The sequence below is a fragment of the Rhinopithecus roxellana genome, chromosome 12 (assembly GCF_007565055.1).
Source record: "Rhinopithecus roxellana isolate Shanxi Qingling chromosome 12, ASM756505v1, whole genome shotgun sequence".
NCBI lineage: Eukaryota > Metazoa > Chordata > Mammalia > Primates > Cercopithecidae > Rhinopithecus > Rhinopithecus roxellana.
The window spans coordinates 115,838,003-115,858,620 of NC_044560.1; the positions used below are offsets into that span (position 1 = coordinate 115,838,003).

Sequence of the window (20,618 nt, forward strand, 5' to 3'; positions counted from 1 at the left end):
AGGAAAAAAAGAAAAGAATGAGAAAAGAAAAGGAAAAGGAAAAAGAAAATTGTTAGTGCTATGAAGAGGTATGACATAGAGTTATTGTGTTGGGAGTAGCAGCTAATTTGGAAACTATGATCAATGAAAGCTTCGTAAATGGGAGAAGGTGAGCCTTAAATAAGAAAGAGTCATCTGCCAGTGTGGTAGGAAGAGCATTCCAGCAGAAAGAATGGCAAGTGCAAAGACCCTGGGGCTGGAATTGTTTGGTTTGTTTAAGGAATTGAAAGAAAGTCACAGCGGGCTGAGTGATTGAGGCAGGGAGTGGCCTCAGCTGGTACAGGTGTTTAGTGGTGGTGGTTCTGAAGGTGGAGGCCAAGAGAACACAGCATAGGCTGCTACAGCCGGAGTCCTACAGGGAGAGGTGGTGAAAGCTCTGACCAGGATGGGAGAATAAGAAAAGGACAAAGCAGAGATTTGTTTTGGAGGCAGAGCCAGCGGCTCTTGCAGACAAATTGGATGTGAGCGGAGGGGAAAGGAACTATTCCGAGAATGGATATGTTTTTGAGGCAGCACAGCCCCTACTGGGTAACTTCAAAAGCTCCTGCCTTGAACTGCTACAGAAATAACATAGGCTCAGCGATTATTTTGCTCCTGCCTATGCCAAGGGGACAGGAACAGGAGGGTGGCATACACATGGTAAACAGGTGCAAAGTGGAAAGGGGAGGGAGAAACTCACTACAAGTTGTTGAGGTGCTGGGTGGAGCCAGGAGCTGCTCCAAGATCTCTCATTCTTCTCAATAACCTTGAGCAAGAGGGAATTTTCCACCTTGCAGCGGAAGACGCTGAGGTTCTGGGAAGAGAAATGGCTTGTCCAAGGTCACACAGCAAGTCAGTGAAGGAACAGGGAGCCAGGATGTTTTGCACCTAAACCCTGGATGATAGTTTCCTCCCCACCTGCTCCCCCAGGATAAGTCCCCCAGTCCCTTCCCATTGCCCTGTTACACTGGGGATGAGGGTTGGGGTGGAGGGAAAAAGCACATTTCACTCCAAACGTCAGTGTTTTCATTATCCATGAAAATAGATGGAAAAGCTGAACTGTGGCCCACAGGAAGAGGGGCTGGGGGCCTGGACTCCCGGGTCTGAGGGAGGAGGGGCTGGGGGCCTGGACTCCCGAGTCTGAGGGAGGAGGGGGCTGGGGACCTGGACTCCCGGGTCTGAGGGAGGAGGGGCTGGGGGCCTGGACTCCTGAGTCTGAGGGAGGAGGGGGCTGGGGGCCTGGACTCCTGAGTCTGAGGGAGGAGGGGGCTGGGGGCCTGGACTCCTGAGTCTGAGGGAGGAGGGGGCTGGGGGCCTGGACTCCTGGGTCTGAGGAGGCGGAGCTGGGGACCTGGACTCCTGGGTCTGAGAGAGGAGGGGCTGGGGCTAGTCGCCTAGGTCCAAGGGAGGATGAGATTGGGACCTGAAGGAGGAGGGAGCTGGATTTTAGGAAGTATCCCAGACTCCGTGTTCTGCGGATGGGGTGGAAAGACGTGGGGACGCCTGGGGCGGGAGGGGGTAGGGGCCGGGCCGCAGTAACAAAGGCCTCTCCCTCCAACAAGCAACCCCCCCTCGACCCCGCCTCCCCGGCCCCCCGCCTCTCCTGATTGGCCGGTCTCCCTGCCCGTCAGCGCCGCCCCCCTCCCCGGGTCTGCAGCAGCTCCGGCCGCCTCGTCGCGCCCCCCCAGCCCCCTCCCCCCGCCCCCGCCGCCCCCCGGGCCGGTGCAGCCGCAGGCGGGGTCCCCCTCCCCCTCCCCCCTCTCCCCCCAGGCCTCGCGCGCCCCGGACCGGCCCCCCCTTTCCCCTCCCCCTCCGCGCCGCCTCTGCCGCGATGCCCCCCCCTGCGCCCGGGGCCCGGCTCCGGCTTCTCGCCGCCGCCGCCCTGGCCGGCTTGGCCGTCATCAGCCGAGGTACCGCAGCGCCGGGAGCGGGGGGCTCGGCCGGGACGCCAGGGTCTTGGGTGGGTTATCGGGGGATCAGGGGTGGGGGTCGAGGGCTGCATCCCTGGGCCGGCGGGGGAAGGCCCCGGGACGCCGAGGTCTGGGCCCGGGGGCGGGGTCTGCATCCCCTGGCTGGGCAGGGGGACCTCGGACGTGGGGGTCCGCGCCCCGGGGCAGGGGTCGGCGTCCCGGGGCAGGAGGCGGGCCTAGGGGCGGAGGTCTGCTTCCCGCAGCAGGCAAGAGGGTGGCAGACACCTAGCCTGGCCTGGGGGCCGGAGTCTGCGGCTCCTGATGATGAGGGGGCAGACACTAGAGTCGGGGTCCCCGGGGCGGATCTGTGAAGTGAGTTGGGGTGGGGGGCAGGGGATAATGCCCTGTCGGGGGTCTTCATCTGTACGTGGAGAGGGTCCCTGAAGAGGTCCTTGCCGGGGGCTGGGGTAGGCATCTCGGGACAGAGGTCAGGGGATGGATGTCTTCCCAGGGTCAGTAAGAGGAGGGGACAAGGGTGTCCAGAGACCTACGTCCCAGGGTCAGGAAAAGAGGGGAAGGGTCTGAAATCCCCCAGCAGGGTCATCTAGGTTGAGAGAGTGTTGGTACTTGAGGGGTTGCAGTTATGTGGGGGAGAGGGGAGCTGGAGATACAGGAAGTTGGGGTGCTGGGCTGGGGTCTTGGATTCCAAAGCTCTGATTGAATGTCTGGGTTCCTGGGGCTAAACAGTGGAAGAGCGATGGACGGACGGATAAAGGACAGAGGGAAGGAAAGGGTTAATGCAGGGTCGAACCCTGGCCCTCCCAGTTGGGGAGAGGGCCTGGGTCAGGTTTCTGCCCTGAGGTTAGGTACCTGGACCTTGAGTCTCCCCAGTAGGGCCTGGCAGGCAGGGAGCGGTCAAGGAGATTCCTAGATCCCCCCTAAGAAAAGGGAGGAGAGTGCAAGGAGGCAGGAGGCAGGTGGGCACTCAGTGGGGCAGGGAGCTGGGTTAATTCAGACCTTCTGGAGGATTCCCCCAGGCCCTCCCCTGAACAGAGTCCCAGGGACAACCAAGAGCCCCGACAGAGTCCCCAAGAGTCTCAGGGAGGCCGCCCACATAGACCGAGTCTCGCACAGAAACCCCATCACAGCGTCCCACATGAAGCAGCACCTGCAGACACCAGTCACACAAACACAGCCCTATCCACACAGGACACGGGGACCCAGTGGGCCAGAGCCTCAGTCCCTTGCTGGTCCTCCCCCAGCCACCTGACCAGTCTGAATTGCCCTTTGACTTTCTGACCACCTGTCTCTGTCTCTGTCATGCATCTCTTTAGGTCTTTGTGTCTCTGCCATTTCTGGAGGTTCCCATCCCTTCCCATCTCTGTTATCCGCTGCTGACTTTCCACCTGCCTCTGTCTCTGGGTCATTGTCTCTCCATCCCTGCTGCTGACAGCACAGTTCCACATCTGTCTCTCTCTGCTTTTCAGACTGTTGCCCGTTGCCTGATTCAGTCTCTCGATTCTTGCCTGCTCCCTCACTTGTGCCTCAATCCTCATTCACTTGTCGCATTTCCTTCTGTCATTCATTTCCTTCCTGTTCTGACTTTTCTTTCTTTCCCTCCCTCCCTCCCTCCCTCCCTCCCTCCCTCCCTCCCTTCCTTCCTTCCTTCCTTCCTTCCTTCCTTCCTTCCTTCCTTCCTTCCTTCCTCTCTCTCTCTCTCTCTCTTTCTTTCTTTCTTTTTCTTTCTTTCTTTCTTTCCTTCTGTCTTTCTTTCTTTCTGTCTTTCTTCCTTTCTCTCCCTTCCTTCCTTCCTTCCTTCCTTCTCTCTTTCTTTTCTTTTTTTTTTTTTTTTTTTTTTGAGACAGGGTCTCACTTTCTCACCTAGGCTGGCGTACAGTGGTGCAAGCATACACAGCTCGCTGCAGCCTCAATTTCCTGGCCTCAAGCGATCCTGTTACCTCAGCCTCTGGAGTAGCTGGGACCACAGATGCATGCCACCACACCTGGCTAATTTATTATTATTATTATTATTATTATTTGTAGAGATGGGATTCTCACCATGTTGCCCAGACTAGTTTCAAATTCCTGGCCTCAAGTGATCCTCCCACCTGGGCCTCTCCAAGTGCTGGGATTATAGGCATGAGCCACTGCACCAGCCACCTCTTCTTTCTTTCTCTCCTTGCCCTTAGGTCTTTTCTTCTTCCTCCTCTTCTTTCCCCCCTCCTTGTACCCTTTGTGACCTTTCCCCTACTTTCCTGTTTCTTCTCTCTCTCCCTCCCCTTCTCTCTCTCACTCTAACTTCCCACTTTTCACATTCACTATTTTTTTTTTTTTTTTTTTTGAGACGGAGTTTTGCTGTTGTCGCCCAGGCTGAAGTATAGTGGCATAATCTTGGCTCACTGCAACCTCTGCCTCCCAGGTTCAAGTGATTCTCCTCCCTCAGCCTGTCAAGTAACTGGGACTACAGGTGTGTGCCACCACGCTGGGCTAATTTTTGTACTTTTAGTAGATACAGGGCTTCACCATGTTGGCCAGGCTGGTTTCAAACTCCTGACCTCAGGTGATCCGCCTGCCTCTGCCTCCCAAAGTGCTGGGATTACAGGCATGAGTCACTGTCTGGCCCCTACATTCATTCTTAAAGTCCCCATAAATCATTATGGGGCTAGACTGGGGCAGGAAGCTGTGGCAGAGCCAGGAGGTGGCCTGTGACCCTGGTCAAGTCTTTTCCCACCTCTGGTCTTAGGTTCCCCATTTGAGAACTGGGGACAAGAGGGGATGGAGTGGGGTTGAGACAGAACGAGATGCCAGAAGACACCCCCACCCACCCATGGACAGTCTGAGCTGTCTGGGAAAAAAGCTCATGGTAAGATATGCAAACTAGCATCTTCTCTCTTCTTTTATTCATGATCTTGTCCAAGTTGCAAGAGTAATGCGCTACAAAACAGTACACCTCTGATAAGGGCAAACCCCACTGTGCTCCTGCCCCGCCACCACTTTCACAACCTCTATCTTGAGAGAACCGGTCTGTGGCTGGAACGCATCCTTCCATAGCTTTCTCTCACTTCTGAGACTCAGACCCGACACACAGCGGTCAACATAAGTGATGGATTGGTTGATTTGTTGATTTTTTCCCCCCAAAATAGAAACAAGCCCATTTCTCTGCAATCGGCCTTCTCCCACTTAACCATACCTCCCTTGCATCCATAAATATTCATCCATCTTCAATTTTTTTCTAACTCTTTTATGCCAACACACACACATCCCCTTACATATACACAGTTATTTACAAAAGCAGCTACATTGTGGTATTTTAAAACAGTTCAACAAAATCAAATGGCAGCTTCTGCAGCAGCAAATGAGGTGGGTGGTTCCTTTGCTTCTGGGGCAGCTGGCAGAGTGATGATGGTCAGGAGGGGGCAGGAGCCCTAGATTTGAGTCCCAGCCCTGCCCCTGACAGCTAGCTAGCTCTCCCCAGGACCTCCGAGCTCCGGGTTCATCTTATGGGCTGTGCTTGGTTGGTTTATATAGCAGAGCCGCTATTCTAGACACTGGATATATACATATGGTGGTGAGTGAACCAGGCAGTCACTGGCCTCACGGAGCTTAGATCGTAGTGGGATGGAGAGAGATCAGTGGGATGGAGAGAGATCAAAGGCCAAACTCAAAACCTAAAAACAAACAAATAAAAGGTAATTTCAGAGAGTGATGAGTCATGTAAAGAAGATAAAAGTGACTTGGCCTTTGAAGCTCAGGCGGTTGAGGAAGCCATCTCTGAGCAGGGGAGAGTGGAGTTAAGACCTGAAGGAATAGGGAAGTCAACCTTTCAAAGTTGACAGCAGAGGCCAAGACCTTGAGGTGGGAACAACAGAAAGGAAAGTCCACGCTGGGCGCAGTGGCTCACACCTGTAATCCCAGCACTTCAGGAGGCCAAGGCGGGTGAATCACCTGAGCTCCAGAGTTCAAGACTAGCCTGAGCAACATGGGGAAACCCCATCTCAAAAAAAAAAAAAAAAAAAAAAAAAAAAAAGCCAGGCGTGGTGGCACGGGCCTGTAGTCCCAGCTACTCAGGAGGCTGAGGCAGGAGAATCACTTGAGGCTGGGAGGTGGAGGTTGCCGTGAGCCGAGATGGTGCCACTGCACTCCAGCCTGGGTAAGAGAGCGGCACCCTGTCTCAAAAAAACAAAAGAGAAAGGAAAGGTGTGTTTAGTTTCAGGATTCTTGGCACAGTGTCTGGACTCCTGGACTCTCCTGGCATCAGTGATGCTAATGCCTTCAGATTTCTTCTTGTTTTTTTGTTTTTGTTTTTTTGTTTTTTTTGAGATGGAGTCTCGCTCTGTCACCCAGCCTGGAGTGCAGTGGCACGATCTCGGCTCACTGCAACCTCTGCATCCTGGGTTCAAGCAATTCTCCTGCCTCAGCCTCCCGAGTAACTGGGACTACAGGCGCTTGCCACCATGCCCGGCTAATTTTTGTATTTTTAGTATTTTTATTTTCACCATATTGGTCAGGCTAGTCTCGAACTCCTGACCTCAGGCAATCCATCCTCCTTGGCCTCCCAAAGTGCTTGCATTACAGGCGTGAGCCACCATGCCCAGCCAACCCTCAGACCTCTGAGGTCAGCAAAGGGAGGAGGAGTCTTCTGGGGGCTCCTGGGTGCCAGACATACCAGGCCCAGCCCCCTCTCACAGCCTTTCTCAGCCAGAACTGCACCTCCTCCTCCCTGCCCCAGTCTCATGCCCTCCCCCCGCCACTCCCTACGTCCCAGGTTTCCCACCTGTGTCTTCTGAGACTGTGGAATCAGTGTGTCACCCTCCCGATCCCTGCCAACCATTGCAGGGTCTTAGCTTTGCCTAAGTTCCTTGGCAGGGCAGCAGAAGATTCTCATCCCCAACCCAAGTCACTCAGCTTGTTAGGGATCTCTTTCTCTCTTAAGAAAAGTCACCTGCCTACCACCTTCATTCCAAGGTTTATCAAACAGGTATGAGGCCTGTGAGTCTGGACTGTAAATCTCATGAGGGCAGGGACCAAGTGAGCCCTCTGATCACCGCCAGACACTTCCCTTGCCACAGGCCGGTGCCTGCCACATAATCACCCTAACAGCCACCTCACAGACGGCTGTTTGCAAGCACTTAACTGGCAGGCACTGCACTAGAACCTTTACTTGGATTACCTCTTGTAATCCTCCCCACAACCCAATGAGGAAGGCATGATTATCATTTCCATTTCAGATGGGGAAACTGAGTCCCAGAGAGGTGAAGTAACTTGTGTGGCTCAGTGACAGAGCTGGGACTTGAACCCAGCTGCCTGACAGCCACACTGCGTTCCCTGGGCCCCCTGGTTATGCAGGGTTGGTTTTATCAGTAGATGCTTACCAGGGTGTCTGCCTGGGAGTCAATGACTCAGAGCAATTGACAGCCCAGATACAGCCCTGCCTTCCAGGCTCCCCTGAGCGGAGCAACTAGGGAGACCTTTGCCAAGCCAGGGATAGCAATAGATGATTCCTAAAAAAGAAGGTGCTGTTAGGAACCGCTAGCATGTATTGGGTTCTTTCCGAATGCCAACAGCTGAGCTAAACACTTCTGCTTGCGTATTCTCACGGAATCCCTCACAGAAACCCTCGCGGGGAAGAACTACTATTTTTCACCTTGTACAGTTGGAGAAACCGAAGCTCACACTGGCCAGGAGTTTGGATCATCCAGCTAGGAAGTGGTGGGATAGACATTTGACCTTCCAACTCAAGCTCCTCAGGGATTTATTATCTGGTCTCTTGAGGACCATCCATGCCCTTTCCACAAACACTTCCCAGTTCTGAGGTTGACCCGACCCTGGGGGAACACAGCTAAGATTCAAGCCCCTCACAAAGCTCCTCATCTCTGTCTCAGCTAAGTCAAACAGTGCCCAGAAGAAGGTGTGGGGGCTCTGCCTTGAACAGTCAGAAAGGTCCTCCTGGGGCAAGGGACATTTGCACTGGGGTCCTGAAGAATGAGGAGGAGTTCAAGAGTTGAAGAGTGTCGCAGGCATCCATTTATATTCATCCATTCAACAAATGTTTCCCAAGGCCTCTGGTGGGCCAGGCCCAGTGCTGGAAGATGCTGGGGACACAGACTTGAGTCAGAACCAAGTTTTACCCCCAAGAAACTTTTAGTCTGATAGGGAGGCCAGACACAGACGATCATCAGAGTGCAATGGACAATCCCCAGAGACCAAATAGTAAAGTCCTGAGGCACCCGGAGTCCTGCCTTCCCTGCAGGGTCCACTTACCACCCCAGTGACCAGATAATAAAGCCCTGGCCAGGCACTCTGGCTCATACCTGTAATACCAACATTTTGAGAGGCTGAGGTGGGAGGATGGCTTGAGCCCAGGAGTTCAAAACCAGCCTGGGCAACATGGCAAGACCTTATCTCTTTAAAAAGAAAAGAAAAAAAAGTAGCCAGGTGTGGTAGTGCACGCCTGTAGTCCCAGCTGCTCGCGAAGCTGAGGTGGGAGGATTGCTTATACTGGGAAGGTTGAGGCTGTGGTGAGCCATGATCATACCACTGCACTCCAGTCTGGGCAACAGAGCGAGACTCTGTCTCAAAATAAAAATAGAAATAAAAGATAAAGCCCCAAGAAGCCTGGACTGGTGTGTGGGCTCAACTCATGGGAGCAGCACCTGCTTCAATCAGTGGCTGAGTTCAGGAGCCCTGGAGCCCCTGAACCTTAGGGTAGGCACCTTGGACAGCTCCCTCTTCCCCTTCTTGGTTCCTGCAGGACAATGACTCTCAACAGGGAAGTGGGGGTGTGATTTAGTCTCTTATGGGGCATCTGGCAATGTCTGGAGGCATTTTTTGGTGGGGTAGGGGGAGCTATTGGCATCAAATGGATCCAGATCAGAAGCGAGATGCTGCTGACCTCCTATGTTGCACAGGACAGTCTGGCCCCAAATGTCAGCCATGCTGAGGCTGAGGAACCCTGGCCCAGAAGGTGGGTCAGCAGCAGCATGGCAAATCCTGTTTGTGTCTGGGGGATAGGGCAGGGTACGAGTCTGTCTGTCTTCACCAGCCTGGGAAGGGATCTTGGTGCGTACATGTGACTCTTTGGCCGCACTGAATGTGGCACTACCCGTTGTTCGGTCCAGGTTTTTGTTGGTGACTTTGCGATTTTCCCTGTGTGTGCATGTGTGTGTGTGTGTGTCCAGCCGTGTGTGATCTGATCACAGGGGACAACATGACCTGATTCTTGGCCCAGTGTGGCCCCTTTGTGCTTGAGGGGATGTCACAGTGTCGTCGTCTTGTTACACGGGGCGTAGCTTCGTGCGCGTCTGACTCAGGGCCTTCCAAAGTGCAAAGTGGGAGGGGAATCGTGGTGCTCGTGCCAGTGGTGTCTGTGTACCCAGTTAGGTTAGTAAGCGTGTGTGTGTGTGTGTGGTATGTAGGGATGGAATTGTGTGTGGACTTTGCAGCCATGCGTGGGGCTGTTGATGTCGATAGAACCATGTGGGAACTATTGTATATGATGGGGTGACTCAGGGTGCAGCAGTTGCTTGGCCTGGGACCGACCCTTTTGACTGAATGTGACAATATGAGCGCTCCTGGGACAGATCCTCCTTTCTAGCTGACCTGTTGCTGGGTGCCTGTGTGGAGCTGGGCATGTCAGCGTCACTGTATATATGCACCTGTCCCTCTGAGTGGGTCCACAGCCATGCATGTGACTGAGAGAGTGGGACTGTCCCCTGTGTTTGTATGCGTGTGACTGTATGTGTTTGTGTGTGTGGGTATGGGTGTAGCTGAAGCTGTTTTGTGTCTGTATGACTGTGTGTGTACCTGTCTGGGTAAGGACATAGCAAGTGTGGGGACTCTTTCTAGGCCTAGAGAGGTCTCCGTGCCTTGTCCAAGCCTCTGTGTGTACGTGTGTGTGTGTGTGTGTGTGTGTGTGTGTGTGTACGTGTGTGTGTGTGTGTATGCGCGCGTGCGTCCATCATCCATCCCCGAGCAGTCTCCTGTTGTTCCCAGGGCTGTATGTAGCAGTGTTCACTGTGTTTAGCTCAGGGAGGGTGAGCCCCCTCTCACCATTCTCTTCAAATCCCAGCAGTGACTCTGGCATGAGGGAGCCCAGGGTGACGGGCTGCAGGGCCCAGCCCCAAGCCCCAGAGCCTGGCCAACCCACTGCACCTGGCTCTGTCCTGGCCCCATCCTGTAGGGCTGCTGATGGAGAGGGCCCCCGGGAGTCCTTGGGGCAGCACGGGCCATTAATTCATTAGATTAATTAGCTCTTCGCCTGGGCTGGGGGCAGGGCAGCCCCGCGCAGGCCCCTCCTGCTCCAGGAGTCCAAGGTCATCCAGCCGGCCTTCCTCCCTCTCTGCCTGGTGCCAGCTCCACCGCCTCCGCATGCCCAGCCCCCACTCCCTGGCCCTGGTCCAGCCCGCAGGCCACGGTCTACAGAGAGATGACCGCGTGGGGGTGATGGGGCCTGCCTGCTGTGCTGAAGTGTGCGAGCGGGCATGGGCTCACACCTGCAAGCATGCCCTGACGAGCTTGGGCACACAGTGTGCCTGTGTAGATGTGTGTGTCTGCGAAGGTTCGTGTGTGTGAGGGTGTATTTGTGCATCTGTGACGGATGTGTGTCTGAGCATGTACACATGTGGATCTCTGTGTGTACATGTTCATATTTGTGTGTCTGCATGTCTGTGTACACATATGTGTTGAGTTATCTACATGCATCTGGTTTTATGTGTATGTCTTTGGTGCATTTCTGAGTTAATGTATGTGTGCATCTGTGTACTTGTGGGCCTGTGTGTAGATATTTGTGTGTATTCATGTATATATGTGTGTTTCTGGGTGTATGCATACATACTATACGCTTATCTGTGTGTAGGTACATGTGTGTCTGTACGCTGTACCTGTGAATGTTTGTGTGCCCCTATACGTGTGTATTTGTGTGTATGTATGTGTGTATACATGTATCTGTGCATGTGTATTCTGTGTACTCAAGTATCTGTGTGTTGATGTGCCTGTGTACATACGTCTGTGGGTATAGACCGTGTGTGGATGTGTGTACACATCTCTGCATATGTATATGCATCTATATAATTGTTGGGTTTTTTTTTTTTGAGACTGAGTTTCACTCGTTGCTGAGACTGTAGTACAATGGCGTGATGTTGGCTCACTGCAACCTCTGCGTCCCAGGTTCAAGTGATTCTCCTGCCTCAGCCTCCCGAGTAGCTGGGATTACAGGCGCCCGCCACCATACCTGGCTAATTTTTTGTATTTTTAGTAGAGCTGGGGCTTCACCATGTTGGCCAGGCTGGTCTCGAACTCCTGGTCTCAGGTGATCCTCCCGCCTCAGCCTCCCAAATTGCTTAGATTACAGGTGTGAGCCACCTCGCCCAGCCGTATCTATGTAATTGTTAATCTGCTCATATTGGTATGGTGTCACTGTACTCTATATCTGTGAATGTATGTGTTCTGTGTACACAGGTATCTGTGTCTGTGTATATGTGTCTGTGTGTCTTATGTGTACAAGTGTCTGCATGTATGTGATTGTACATGTGTTTCTGTATATATATGTGTGTCTGTGTACACATGCATCTGTGTGTATCTGTATATGTGTGTTTGTGTACTGCAATTGTCTCTGAATCTCTGGAGGTGTGTAGGTTTGTGTGTCCATGGGCGCCTACCCATCTGAGTCTGTGAGTCCGTGTGGCCTCATGGGAAGATACATGTTGCATGTGGCTGCTCTGATTGTGTCTGCTGTGTGTGTATCTCTGAAAACATCAGTGCATGTGTGTGGCAGCGCGTGCAGGAGATGTCTTTGTCCACAAGGACGTGCGTGTGCACATGTGTGCAGGTGCTACCATGCCCGGGCCCTGCCTGAGCTACCAAGGCTGAGTCACCCCCACCTTCCACAGGGCTGCTCTCCCAGAGCCTGGAGTTCAACTCTCCTGCCGACAACTACACGGTGTGTGAAGGTGACAACGCCACCCTCAGGTACCTCCCTCGGTGGGTGGGGACTCAGATCTCATGGAGCCATGCAGTCCTGCCCGTTCACCTTTGGACCTTCATCTTCCTGGCTGGGGATCCTGGTTACAGGAACAGCCTGGGATGGGAAGACTTGGGCTCCACGTTCCCCCTCAGCCCCCTATGAGCTGGCTCCCCCTTGGCTTCAGTGTCCCCATCTGTCAACGGGGCGGAGAGACGGTGAACTACCACTGGGTTATTGTGAGGATTCAGGACGCACACACCACGCTTAGAGAGCGTGACATACTACGACTGCTTAAAACATGACAGCCCGGGTCACTGTTTCCCCAAGTCGTCACCTCTCCTCACCTCTCCTCTGGTCTCTGTTCCCTCTCTCCACGTCTCTTTCTCTCTCTCTCTCTCTGGGTCTCTGTCCCACTCTGTCTCTGGGTCTCTGTCCCCCTCTGTCTCTGGGTCTCTGTCCCTCTCTCTCTGGTTTCTCTGTGTGTGTGTCTCTGTCCCCCTCTCTCTGGATCTCTGTCTCCCTCTCTCTGGGTCTCTGCCTCTCTCTCTGTGTGTGTGTCTCTGTCCCCTCTCTCTGGGTCTCTGTCCCCCTCTCTGGTCTCTCTGTCCCCCTCTCTCTGGGTCTCTGTCCCCCTCTCTGGTCTCTGTCCCCTCTCTCTGGGTCTCTGTCCCCCTCTTTGGTCTCTGTCCCCCTCTCTCTGGGTCTCTGTAGGTCTCTCTCTGTCTTTCTCTCTCTCTGGGTCTCTGTCTCCCTCTGTCTCTGGGGCTGTCTCTCTTGCTGGATCTCTGTCCCTCTCTGTCTCTGGGTCTCTGTCCCTCTCTCTGGGTCTCTGTCCCTCTCTCTCGGTCTCTTTCTTCTTCCTTCTGCATCTCTATTCCTCTCTCCCAGATTCTCTGTTCTCCCTTTTTGTATCTCTGACACACACGATCATTCAATGACCATGAGCTATTGTTCCGTTCTGCACTTGGGCTCACAGCTTTCCCTCCCTGAGGCTCAGCTTATCCCCAGCTGTACGGTGGGCACAGCAGCATCCGCCTCACAGGGCTGTGGTGGGACCTGGAGATGCGGTGGCCTCCCTCTCCCATCCACCCCCTCGGTGGGAGAAGGCTCAGGCTGGGTGGGTGGAGAAAAACCTTCCCACTCTCCTGCTCCCTGCAGCTGCTTCATCGACGAGCATGTGACCCGCGTGGCCTGGCTGAACCGCTCCAACATCCTGTACGCCGGCAATGACCGCTGGACCAGCGACCCGCGGGTGCGGCTGCTCATAAACACCCCCGAGGAGTTCTCCATCCTCATCACCGAAGTGGGGCTCGGCGACGAGGGCCTCTACACCTGCTCCTTCCAGACCCGCCACCAGCCGTACACCACTCAGGTCTACCTCATTGTCCATGGTGAGCCCTCAGCCGGGGCCTGGCTGGGTGGACGGGTAGAGAGCGTTGGGGAGACGAGGCATGATGACAGATACCACGTTCCCCAACCCCAGGGATACATAGCGAGAACGACGGACAGAGCCTTGCCCTTGGGGATTTCAGCCCAGCAGAAGGGGCCAGTCACACAGACGGTGACACATCAGCACGATCGCTTCTAGGGCAGGAGGGCTACAGGGATGAGGGGTGCTTGGGGGAAGACCACGTTCATTTGCTCAGCCCCATTCCTGGAGTGCCTGCTCTGTGCAAGCACTGATCTAGGCACTGGGGCTACAGAACAAGGCAGGCTGTCCCCACACCTTGGGAGCTGATTTTCTAAGGAGAGGCTCAGAGAGGACTTCCCAGACATGACGTCTGAGCTGACGCCTTTGGCTGGGCACAGGGCTAAGACCAGAAAAGAAACAGTGTGTTCAGGGCCAGGCGAGAAAATGAACCAAGTGTGCAGAGGGAAGTCCCAAGAGGCTGGAAGTGCCAGATCCAGAGCAGGAAAGATGGGTCTGGAGAGCTCCACAGTAAGGCAGGAGGCAGAGGGAGAGATGCGGAGAGCCGTCAGGAGCCTGCCTCCTGAGCCATCCGAAATGGTGGAGAGCAGGGAACACCTGGGGAGATGGGCACTGGAGACAGAGAGAACCCAGTGGGATCCTGGCAAGCTCCAACTCTGGAGCCAGACTGCCTGGGTTCCAACCTCAGTGCCACCGTCCACCAGCCCAGGGACCCTGAGCAGGAGGAGAGGCCTGGGACTCCTCCTTTGCAAAATGGGGATGGTGCTGGCATAAATCCCAGACATTGTCAATCGGAAGAGCTACTTTTATTTTATGGCCTGCTAGAAAAGAAAAAACAAAACGAAACACTGCCAGTGATACCCTGGCATCCTATCTCGAGGGCCATCTTGCTTGGAGAAATGTTCAAATGGGAGAGGGGGGCAGAAAGCACAGATATGTCTTAGAATTGATGAAATACAGTAACATCCACCCCAGAGGCTGGTAGTGAGCATCTGATCAGTGGATTTTGGTAAAGCACTTAGAATAGAATCTGTTACACAGAAAGTCCCATGTGGGTATTTGTTAAATAAATTAATTTAAAATAATAATAAATACAAATAGAGAAAGGGAGAGGAATTCAGACCCCAAGATGGAGAAACCAAGTTAGGATGAAGGTGGAGAGAGAATAGAGACAAGAACAAGAAGATGCCAGGCCCAGACAGAGGGTCCAGAGAAAAGGACAGAGACTCCTGGGTCTGAGGGAGGAGGGGCTGGGGAACTGGACTCTTGGGTCTGAAGGAAGAGGAAATGGGGGTCTGAACTCCTGGGCCTGAGGGAGGAGGGGCTTCGGGTCTGGACTCCTGGGCCTGAGGGAGGAGGGCCTGGGGGCCTGGACTCCTGGGTCTGAAGGAGAAAGGGCTAGGGGCCTGGATTCCTGGGCATCCATATTCAGCCTCTCCCCCTGCCCACAGTCCCTGCCCGCATTGTGAACATCTCGTCGCCTGTGACGGTGAATGAGGGGGGCAATGTGAACCTGCTTTGCCTGGCCGTGGGGCGGCCAGAGCCCACGGTCACCTGGAGACAGCTCCGAGGTGAGGACCCCATGCCAGGTCAAAAGCCCCGTCCCCCACTGCGCAGTCTGGGCCCCTTCTTTCCCCATATCCCTAGCTAGTTTCCCGAGTCCCCTTCTCTCTGGCCCCTTGGCTTCCCCTCCCACCCTGCTTCCAGTTATTTCATCCGCAGACCCCAGACCGAAGAGCTTCACCACTGGCTTTCCACCTGCCATCCTAGGCCTGGGTCACTGCTTCTGCGTCACTTGCCAAACCCCAGCCTGCTCCACTTCCCCAACCCCAATGTCCCCGACGTCTCCCCACGCGTTCACAGCATTCTCCTGGGCTAAGATCCCCTGCTGCTAGATGCCCTAAACCAGGCTGCACCAGCGGTCCTGCGTACATCTCTGCCTTTCTTCTGCTGGACACTTTAGCCCAGCGGGCCTCATGGTGTGGACCCCAGACCTGAAGCATCAGCATCCCTTGGGAACTTGCCAGGAATGCACTTTCCCAGGCTCCATCCAAGACCTGCTGAATCCAAAGCTCCCTCCCCCTCCACAAGCCCCAAGAACCAGTGCTCAAGGCTACCCACAAACAGCGCCAGGGTGCCCGTATATGACAGTCCAGGTCCGAGACATCACCCGCCAGCCCTTTTATGTGGATCTCCACCACCAGATCCCAGATCCCTGGATCCTCATTCTCAGGGTCTTTGAAGACTCATGGTACCAATCACTAGATCCCAAGACCATTCTGAATCCCTGGACCTTACCCCACTGGGTCATCTGAGCCCCATGATCCCGGTCTTGAGATCTGGGATCTCTGGGTGCCCTAAGTCCCAAAGGGTCTTCTGAGACTGCTGCTGTGTTATGAGACCCCCATATACTTGGATTGCTGATCCCAATCACCAGATCCTGATTCCCTAGACCCCATGAACCAGATCCCAGAACGAGGGACTGTGCCCCACTGGCTCTGTATTTGCTAGATCCTTCTGAGACCTAACATCCTGGGATCCCCCTCCCCATTGGGGTCCTCCCCACGTAGCCCCATGATCCGAGTCAGATTCCTGGAGGGATCTCCCGAACCCTTAGATTCTCTAACCCACCCCATTGGGCTCCAGGAACTGAGTCCCAGACCCTCGCTCCTTCCCCAACCCCGAGCTGGAGAGATCCCAGGCCCCCTGGCCCCGCAGCCCCTCCCCACAGCCCCCCCCCCCATTGACCCGGGCACTCCAGGCCTTGCCGTGCCCGCCCCGCTGATGTGTGTCCGTGTTGTGCCCGTGTTGTCCCGTGTTAAGTGTTTGTGTCCGGCCCTGCCCCCTCCTCCTCCTTCCCCCCACAGATGGCTTCACCTCGGAGGGAGAGATCCTGGAGATCTCTGACATCCAGCGGGGCCAGGCCGGGGAGTATGAGTGCGTGACTCACAACGGGGTTAACTCGGCGCCCGACAGCCGCCGCGTGCTGGTCACAGTCAACTGTGAGCCCCCCTGGGACTGGGCACGAAAGGGTGGCGGACCCCGAGTCCCTGGGGAGGAAGGGTCTGAGGGAGGAGGAAGCGGGGGCGAGACTTCCGGGCCTGAGGGAGGCGGGGGCTGGGGGCGGGACCCCTTCCGTCCCCACACGGCTTGGAGAATTCGCTGACCCTCACCCCTCGCCAGATCCTCCGACCATCACGGACGTGACCAGCGCCCGCACCGCGCTGGGCCGAGCCGCCCTCCTGCGCTGCGAAGCCATGGCGGTGCCCCCCGCGGATTTCCAGTGGTACAAGGATGACAGACTGTGAGGACAGCACTGAGGGGGGCCGTGGGAGCGGGACGGGGAGGTCCTTGGTCCCTTGGATTGTGAGGCAGGGGGACGGAGCCGGGCGGGGGAAGGCAGCAGAGCTCTGGGTCCCGGAAATGGGGCGTCCAGCTTCTGGGTGATGGGATCTGTCCAGCCTTCGGAAACAAGCTTGGGCCCCAGGATGATGAATGCTGGAGCCCCGTCTCCCTGGACTTTTCAGGGAGCTGGCCAGGGGTCGGGGGTCAATGCTGAGGATCTCTCGGGCAAGGTTTAGGGGACCAGCAGAGGGAGTCCCTAACGACTAGGGGTGCACCACGGGGGAGTCCAGGGTCCGTGAGAGGCCAGGGTGCCTGGAGAAGGGCGGCGGCGGTGGGAGTGACCCGGGGTCCATGAGGTGCTAGAACCCGAGGGGATGGGTCAGTGGGGTAGGGGGCAGAATGCTGGGTCTCCGGGAACAGAGGAGCCTGAGAGTCGGGGGGCGGGCCTGGCTGGGCGCTGCGGCCGGGCCTCTGACCCAGATCCCTGGCAGGCTGAGCAGCGGCACGGCTGAGGGCCTGAAGGTGCAGACGGAGCGCACCCGCTCGATGCTTCTCTTTGCCAACGTGAGCGCCCGGCATTACGGCAACTACACGTGTCGCGCCGCCAACCGGCTGGGAGCGTCCAGCGCCTCCATGCGGCTCCTGCGTGCGTCTTCGCGCGGGGCGGGGCAGGTCGGCGGGGAAGGGGCGGGGCTAGGGAGGTGGAGACGCCGGGACCGCCCCTCAGGCTGGTCCTGAACTTGGGAGACGGACGCTAAGACTGAAAAGCAATGCGAGTAAGAAACCGATCCACGCAATCAATATTCATTGAGCGCCAGCTAAGGGTTGGGCGTGGGGGACATAGCTGTGAACAAAAGAAACAAGGTTTGGGGATTCGCAGAGCTTATAGTCTGGTAGGAGTAGAAAAGCAATAAACAAGTGGACATGTGGATAAACAAGCAAACACATACAAACAAAAAATAATTTTGGAGGCCGGGCGCGGTGGCTCACGCGTGTAAATCCCAGCACTTTGGGAGGCTGAGGCGGGTGGATCACCTGAAGTCAGGAATTCGAGACCAGCCTGGCCAACGTGGTGAAACCCTGTCTCTACTAAAAAAAAAAAGAAAAATAATAATACAAAAATTAGCCAGGCGTAGTGATGGGCACCTGTAGTCCTAGCTATTCAGGATGCTGAGGCAAGAGGATTGCTTGAACCTGGGGGGCAGAGGTTACCGTGAGCCGAGATTGCACCTGGGTGACAGCAAGACTCCGTCTCAAAAAAAAAAAAAAAAAAAAAAAATCAGAAAAGCAGGCACACCCAAGGAGAGATCCAGAAAGACCCCTAAAGAGGTGGGCTCAGAAGAGACAGGGCTCCTGGAGAGACACACATGGGGTCCCCGACTCTCAGCCCTCCCTACATGACCTCTTCTCTTCCCCCAGGCCCAGGATCCCTGGAGAACTCAGCCCCGAGGCCCCCAGGGCCCCTGGCCCTCCTCTCCGCCCTGGGCTGGCTGTGGTGGAGAATGTAGGCGCAACCCAGTGGAGCTCGCCTCCCCCTGCAGGGGGCCTCAGGCCAAGAGTGAGAGAAAAGGGGGAGCAAGAGCCATGGGTCTCGTGGGGGCAGAAGAGCTCTCGGCCACCAAGGAAGAAGAGAAGAGGAGAAAGAGGAGGAGGCAGAGGAAGAAAGATCTTTAGAGAACCCATCACTGTGAGGGATAACGCAAAATTATGCATCTTTCTACAGCCATTCTCGCCACCCGTTCACGTTTCCGATTGTGACCCACTCCCACCACCCCATACCCCTCTCTCTTAGCTCAGGCTGTCAACTGGCTCGTGTGGGTGTGGGTGTGTGAGTGTGAGCCTGCATGCGTGTGTAGGTGTCTGTGTCTCTGTGTGTGTGGGTGGGTGGGCTGGGGGAGGGGACTCAGCCGTCCTCCCACCCCCAAAACCCCCATGTCCACTGTCCCCAACCCTACTGCCTCTCACCTCTGACTGGAGGTAGGTATGAGGCTCTGCAGTGGAAGCTGTGAAGAGAGGCTTACCAGGCTCCCTGCTTGCCCAATATATGCACGCACACTGACTCTCCCCTTGTCGAAAGGGCAACTCCTGGCAGGTTGGGAGTGGGGAGGGGTGTCGCACTCACCTGTCAAGCTGTCATTCAGCCTTTGTGAGTAAGTGGGGGACCTCCATCTGGGCTCTGGGCTTCCCTGCCGTCAACCACCAGCTTCCTGTAGCCAGAGGCCCCATCGCTGGCTCAGTGGCCTGAGACCTTCCCACTTTTCCTGTCCCTCCCTACCTTGGATTTTCTGGCCCCCTCCTGGGCCAATCGGTGCTTCCATCCAACTGTCAGACTGGTGGCAGGAGTCACCTGTCTGTTTCAGTGCTTTGCCCTACCCCCGCCACCACTCCCCTTGGCCTTGATTTCCCCACCTGTGGCACCAGCCAGCTGCCCTTGGGGCCGTTGCGGCTGGCCCACAGGTGTAGGCTTGCTGGTCTATCACTTCCTGGCCTCTCCACCAACTGTACCTCCCAAAGGCTACCTGACCGCCCTCACACACACTCAGACACACCACACACACACACACACACACACACACACCAGCGACTGTGACCAGCAATAGCCCCCTGGCTGCAGCTGTCCTGTAGCTGGTGACTCGCTGTATTTCCCCCTGGGCAGGCATCTGTTGTCAGGAAGGGACGCTGAGAGGCTGCAGCCTCAGCTCTGATTGCAGGAATACTCCACCCTGGTACACCACACCACACAAAGTGGGGGACAGAGAGGCATCACACAGACATCCTGAGCCCAGACAAAGATGCCATGTCACCAATTCCGACTCCCAGGAGACCCTCTATATAAACACCCACCCCAAACCACACCACCCAGAGTCTGGTGGAGAAGAGGAGAGGGCAAGGCGCAGTGACTGTACCTCAGACGGGGGCATGGGCCCCATCCCACATTGTCTTCCATTCCCAGGGTCCAGGGGATGGGGTGGGACAGCGGAGGGATACTAGGGAGGGGGTGGGGGGCCCTGGGGGCCGTGTGTTCCAATTCATGGGGAGTGTTGAGACCACCACACCAATAAACGCCTTTTTCCAAAGTCTGCCTGCAGGTGTCAATGTCATTAAGGATTAGAGTTAATGAAGGGCAAAAGGTAGCAGTCAACTGGTGGTGCCTTTCCAGCATCATTCCTACCACCTGCTTTCTCATTGGTAGACTTGGAATGGACTCATTACAGAGGTGCCCTGTGATTGGCCTAAGCCGCTCAGCATAGCCCATTTCGTGATTGGCTTGGAGATGGGCACGTGACCTAGTAAGGCTAATGAGAACGCGAATGGATTCCCAAGAAGAGATGCTTTTCTGCTGGATATTGTGGCTCCGTGATGTGAGGTCTACATCTGTAGGGTTGCTTTTCTCCATCACATGGAGAGATCTTGGGTCTGTGGGGATAGCAGTGGTGGGGAGGGCTGCATATGGAGCCTGAGAATGATAGGAACACTGAAGTGCAGAGTGGAAACCTTAGAGAAACTGAGTCCATGATGATATCATTTGAGCAGCTAGATCAACACTTAACTGATGCCCATCTTCACTTGTATAAGCAATAAAGTCTCCTGTATATTTAAACCAATTTGCACTGGATTTTCTATCTCTAGTAATAAAAAAGAACGCAAACCCTAATAGATACAGAAAAGACGTAGAGGGCCCAGAACCCCAACCCTCACCTTTCCAAAAGGATCCAGGGGTTCTATCTTCCAATGGCCTTTTCTACCCCCAATCATGAACGAGAAGTTCTCTCACATGCTTTCCTTCCCTGAGACAGATGCTGGTTACCCACATTTGTTTGGTTCCCCTTTCTTCTTTGCTGGAAGATCCACCTGTTATGATACAGGCTAGATATTTGGTTTCTCAGCCTCCTTTGCAACTAAGTAGCCAGTTTGGGCCAAAGAGACATAAATGGAAATTTGCTTGTAGGTTTCC

At 55.2% G+C, this 20,618-nt stretch overlaps 1 protein-coding gene across 1 annotated transcript; it reads left to right on the forward strand.

The window, feature by feature from the left end:
* Positions 1-1,849: 1,849 nt before the first annotated feature.
* On the forward strand, positions 1,850-20,245 carry IGLON5 (IgLON family member 5). The gene is made up of 8 exons (XM_030942426.1): positions 1,850-1,928; positions 11,816-11,894; positions 13,048-13,280; positions 14,770-14,889; positions 16,186-16,320; positions 16,502-16,622; positions 17,155-17,309; positions 18,083-20,245. The coding sequence occupies exons 1-8, from the start codon at positions 1,850-1,852 to the stop codon at positions 18,169-18,171; spliced, it is 1,011 nt and encodes a 336-aa protein (XP_030798286.1). The 3' UTR covers positions 18,172-20,245.
* The last annotated feature ends 373 nt before the right edge of the window (positions 20,246-20,618 follow it).

Coding starts and splice junctions, on each gene's coding strand:
- IGLON5 (XM_030942426.1), top strand. CDS start 1,850: ATGCCCCCCCCTGCGCCCGGGGCCCGGCTCCGGCTTCTCGCCGCCGCC. Junction 1,929..11,815: donor CTTGGCCGTCATCAGCCGAG/GTACCGCAGCGC, acceptor CACCTTCCACAG/GGCTGCTCTCCCAGAGCCTG. Junction 16,321..16,501: donor CGTGCTGGTCACAGTCAACT/GTGAGCCCCCCT, acceptor ACCCCTCGCCAG/ATCCTCCGACCATCACGGAC.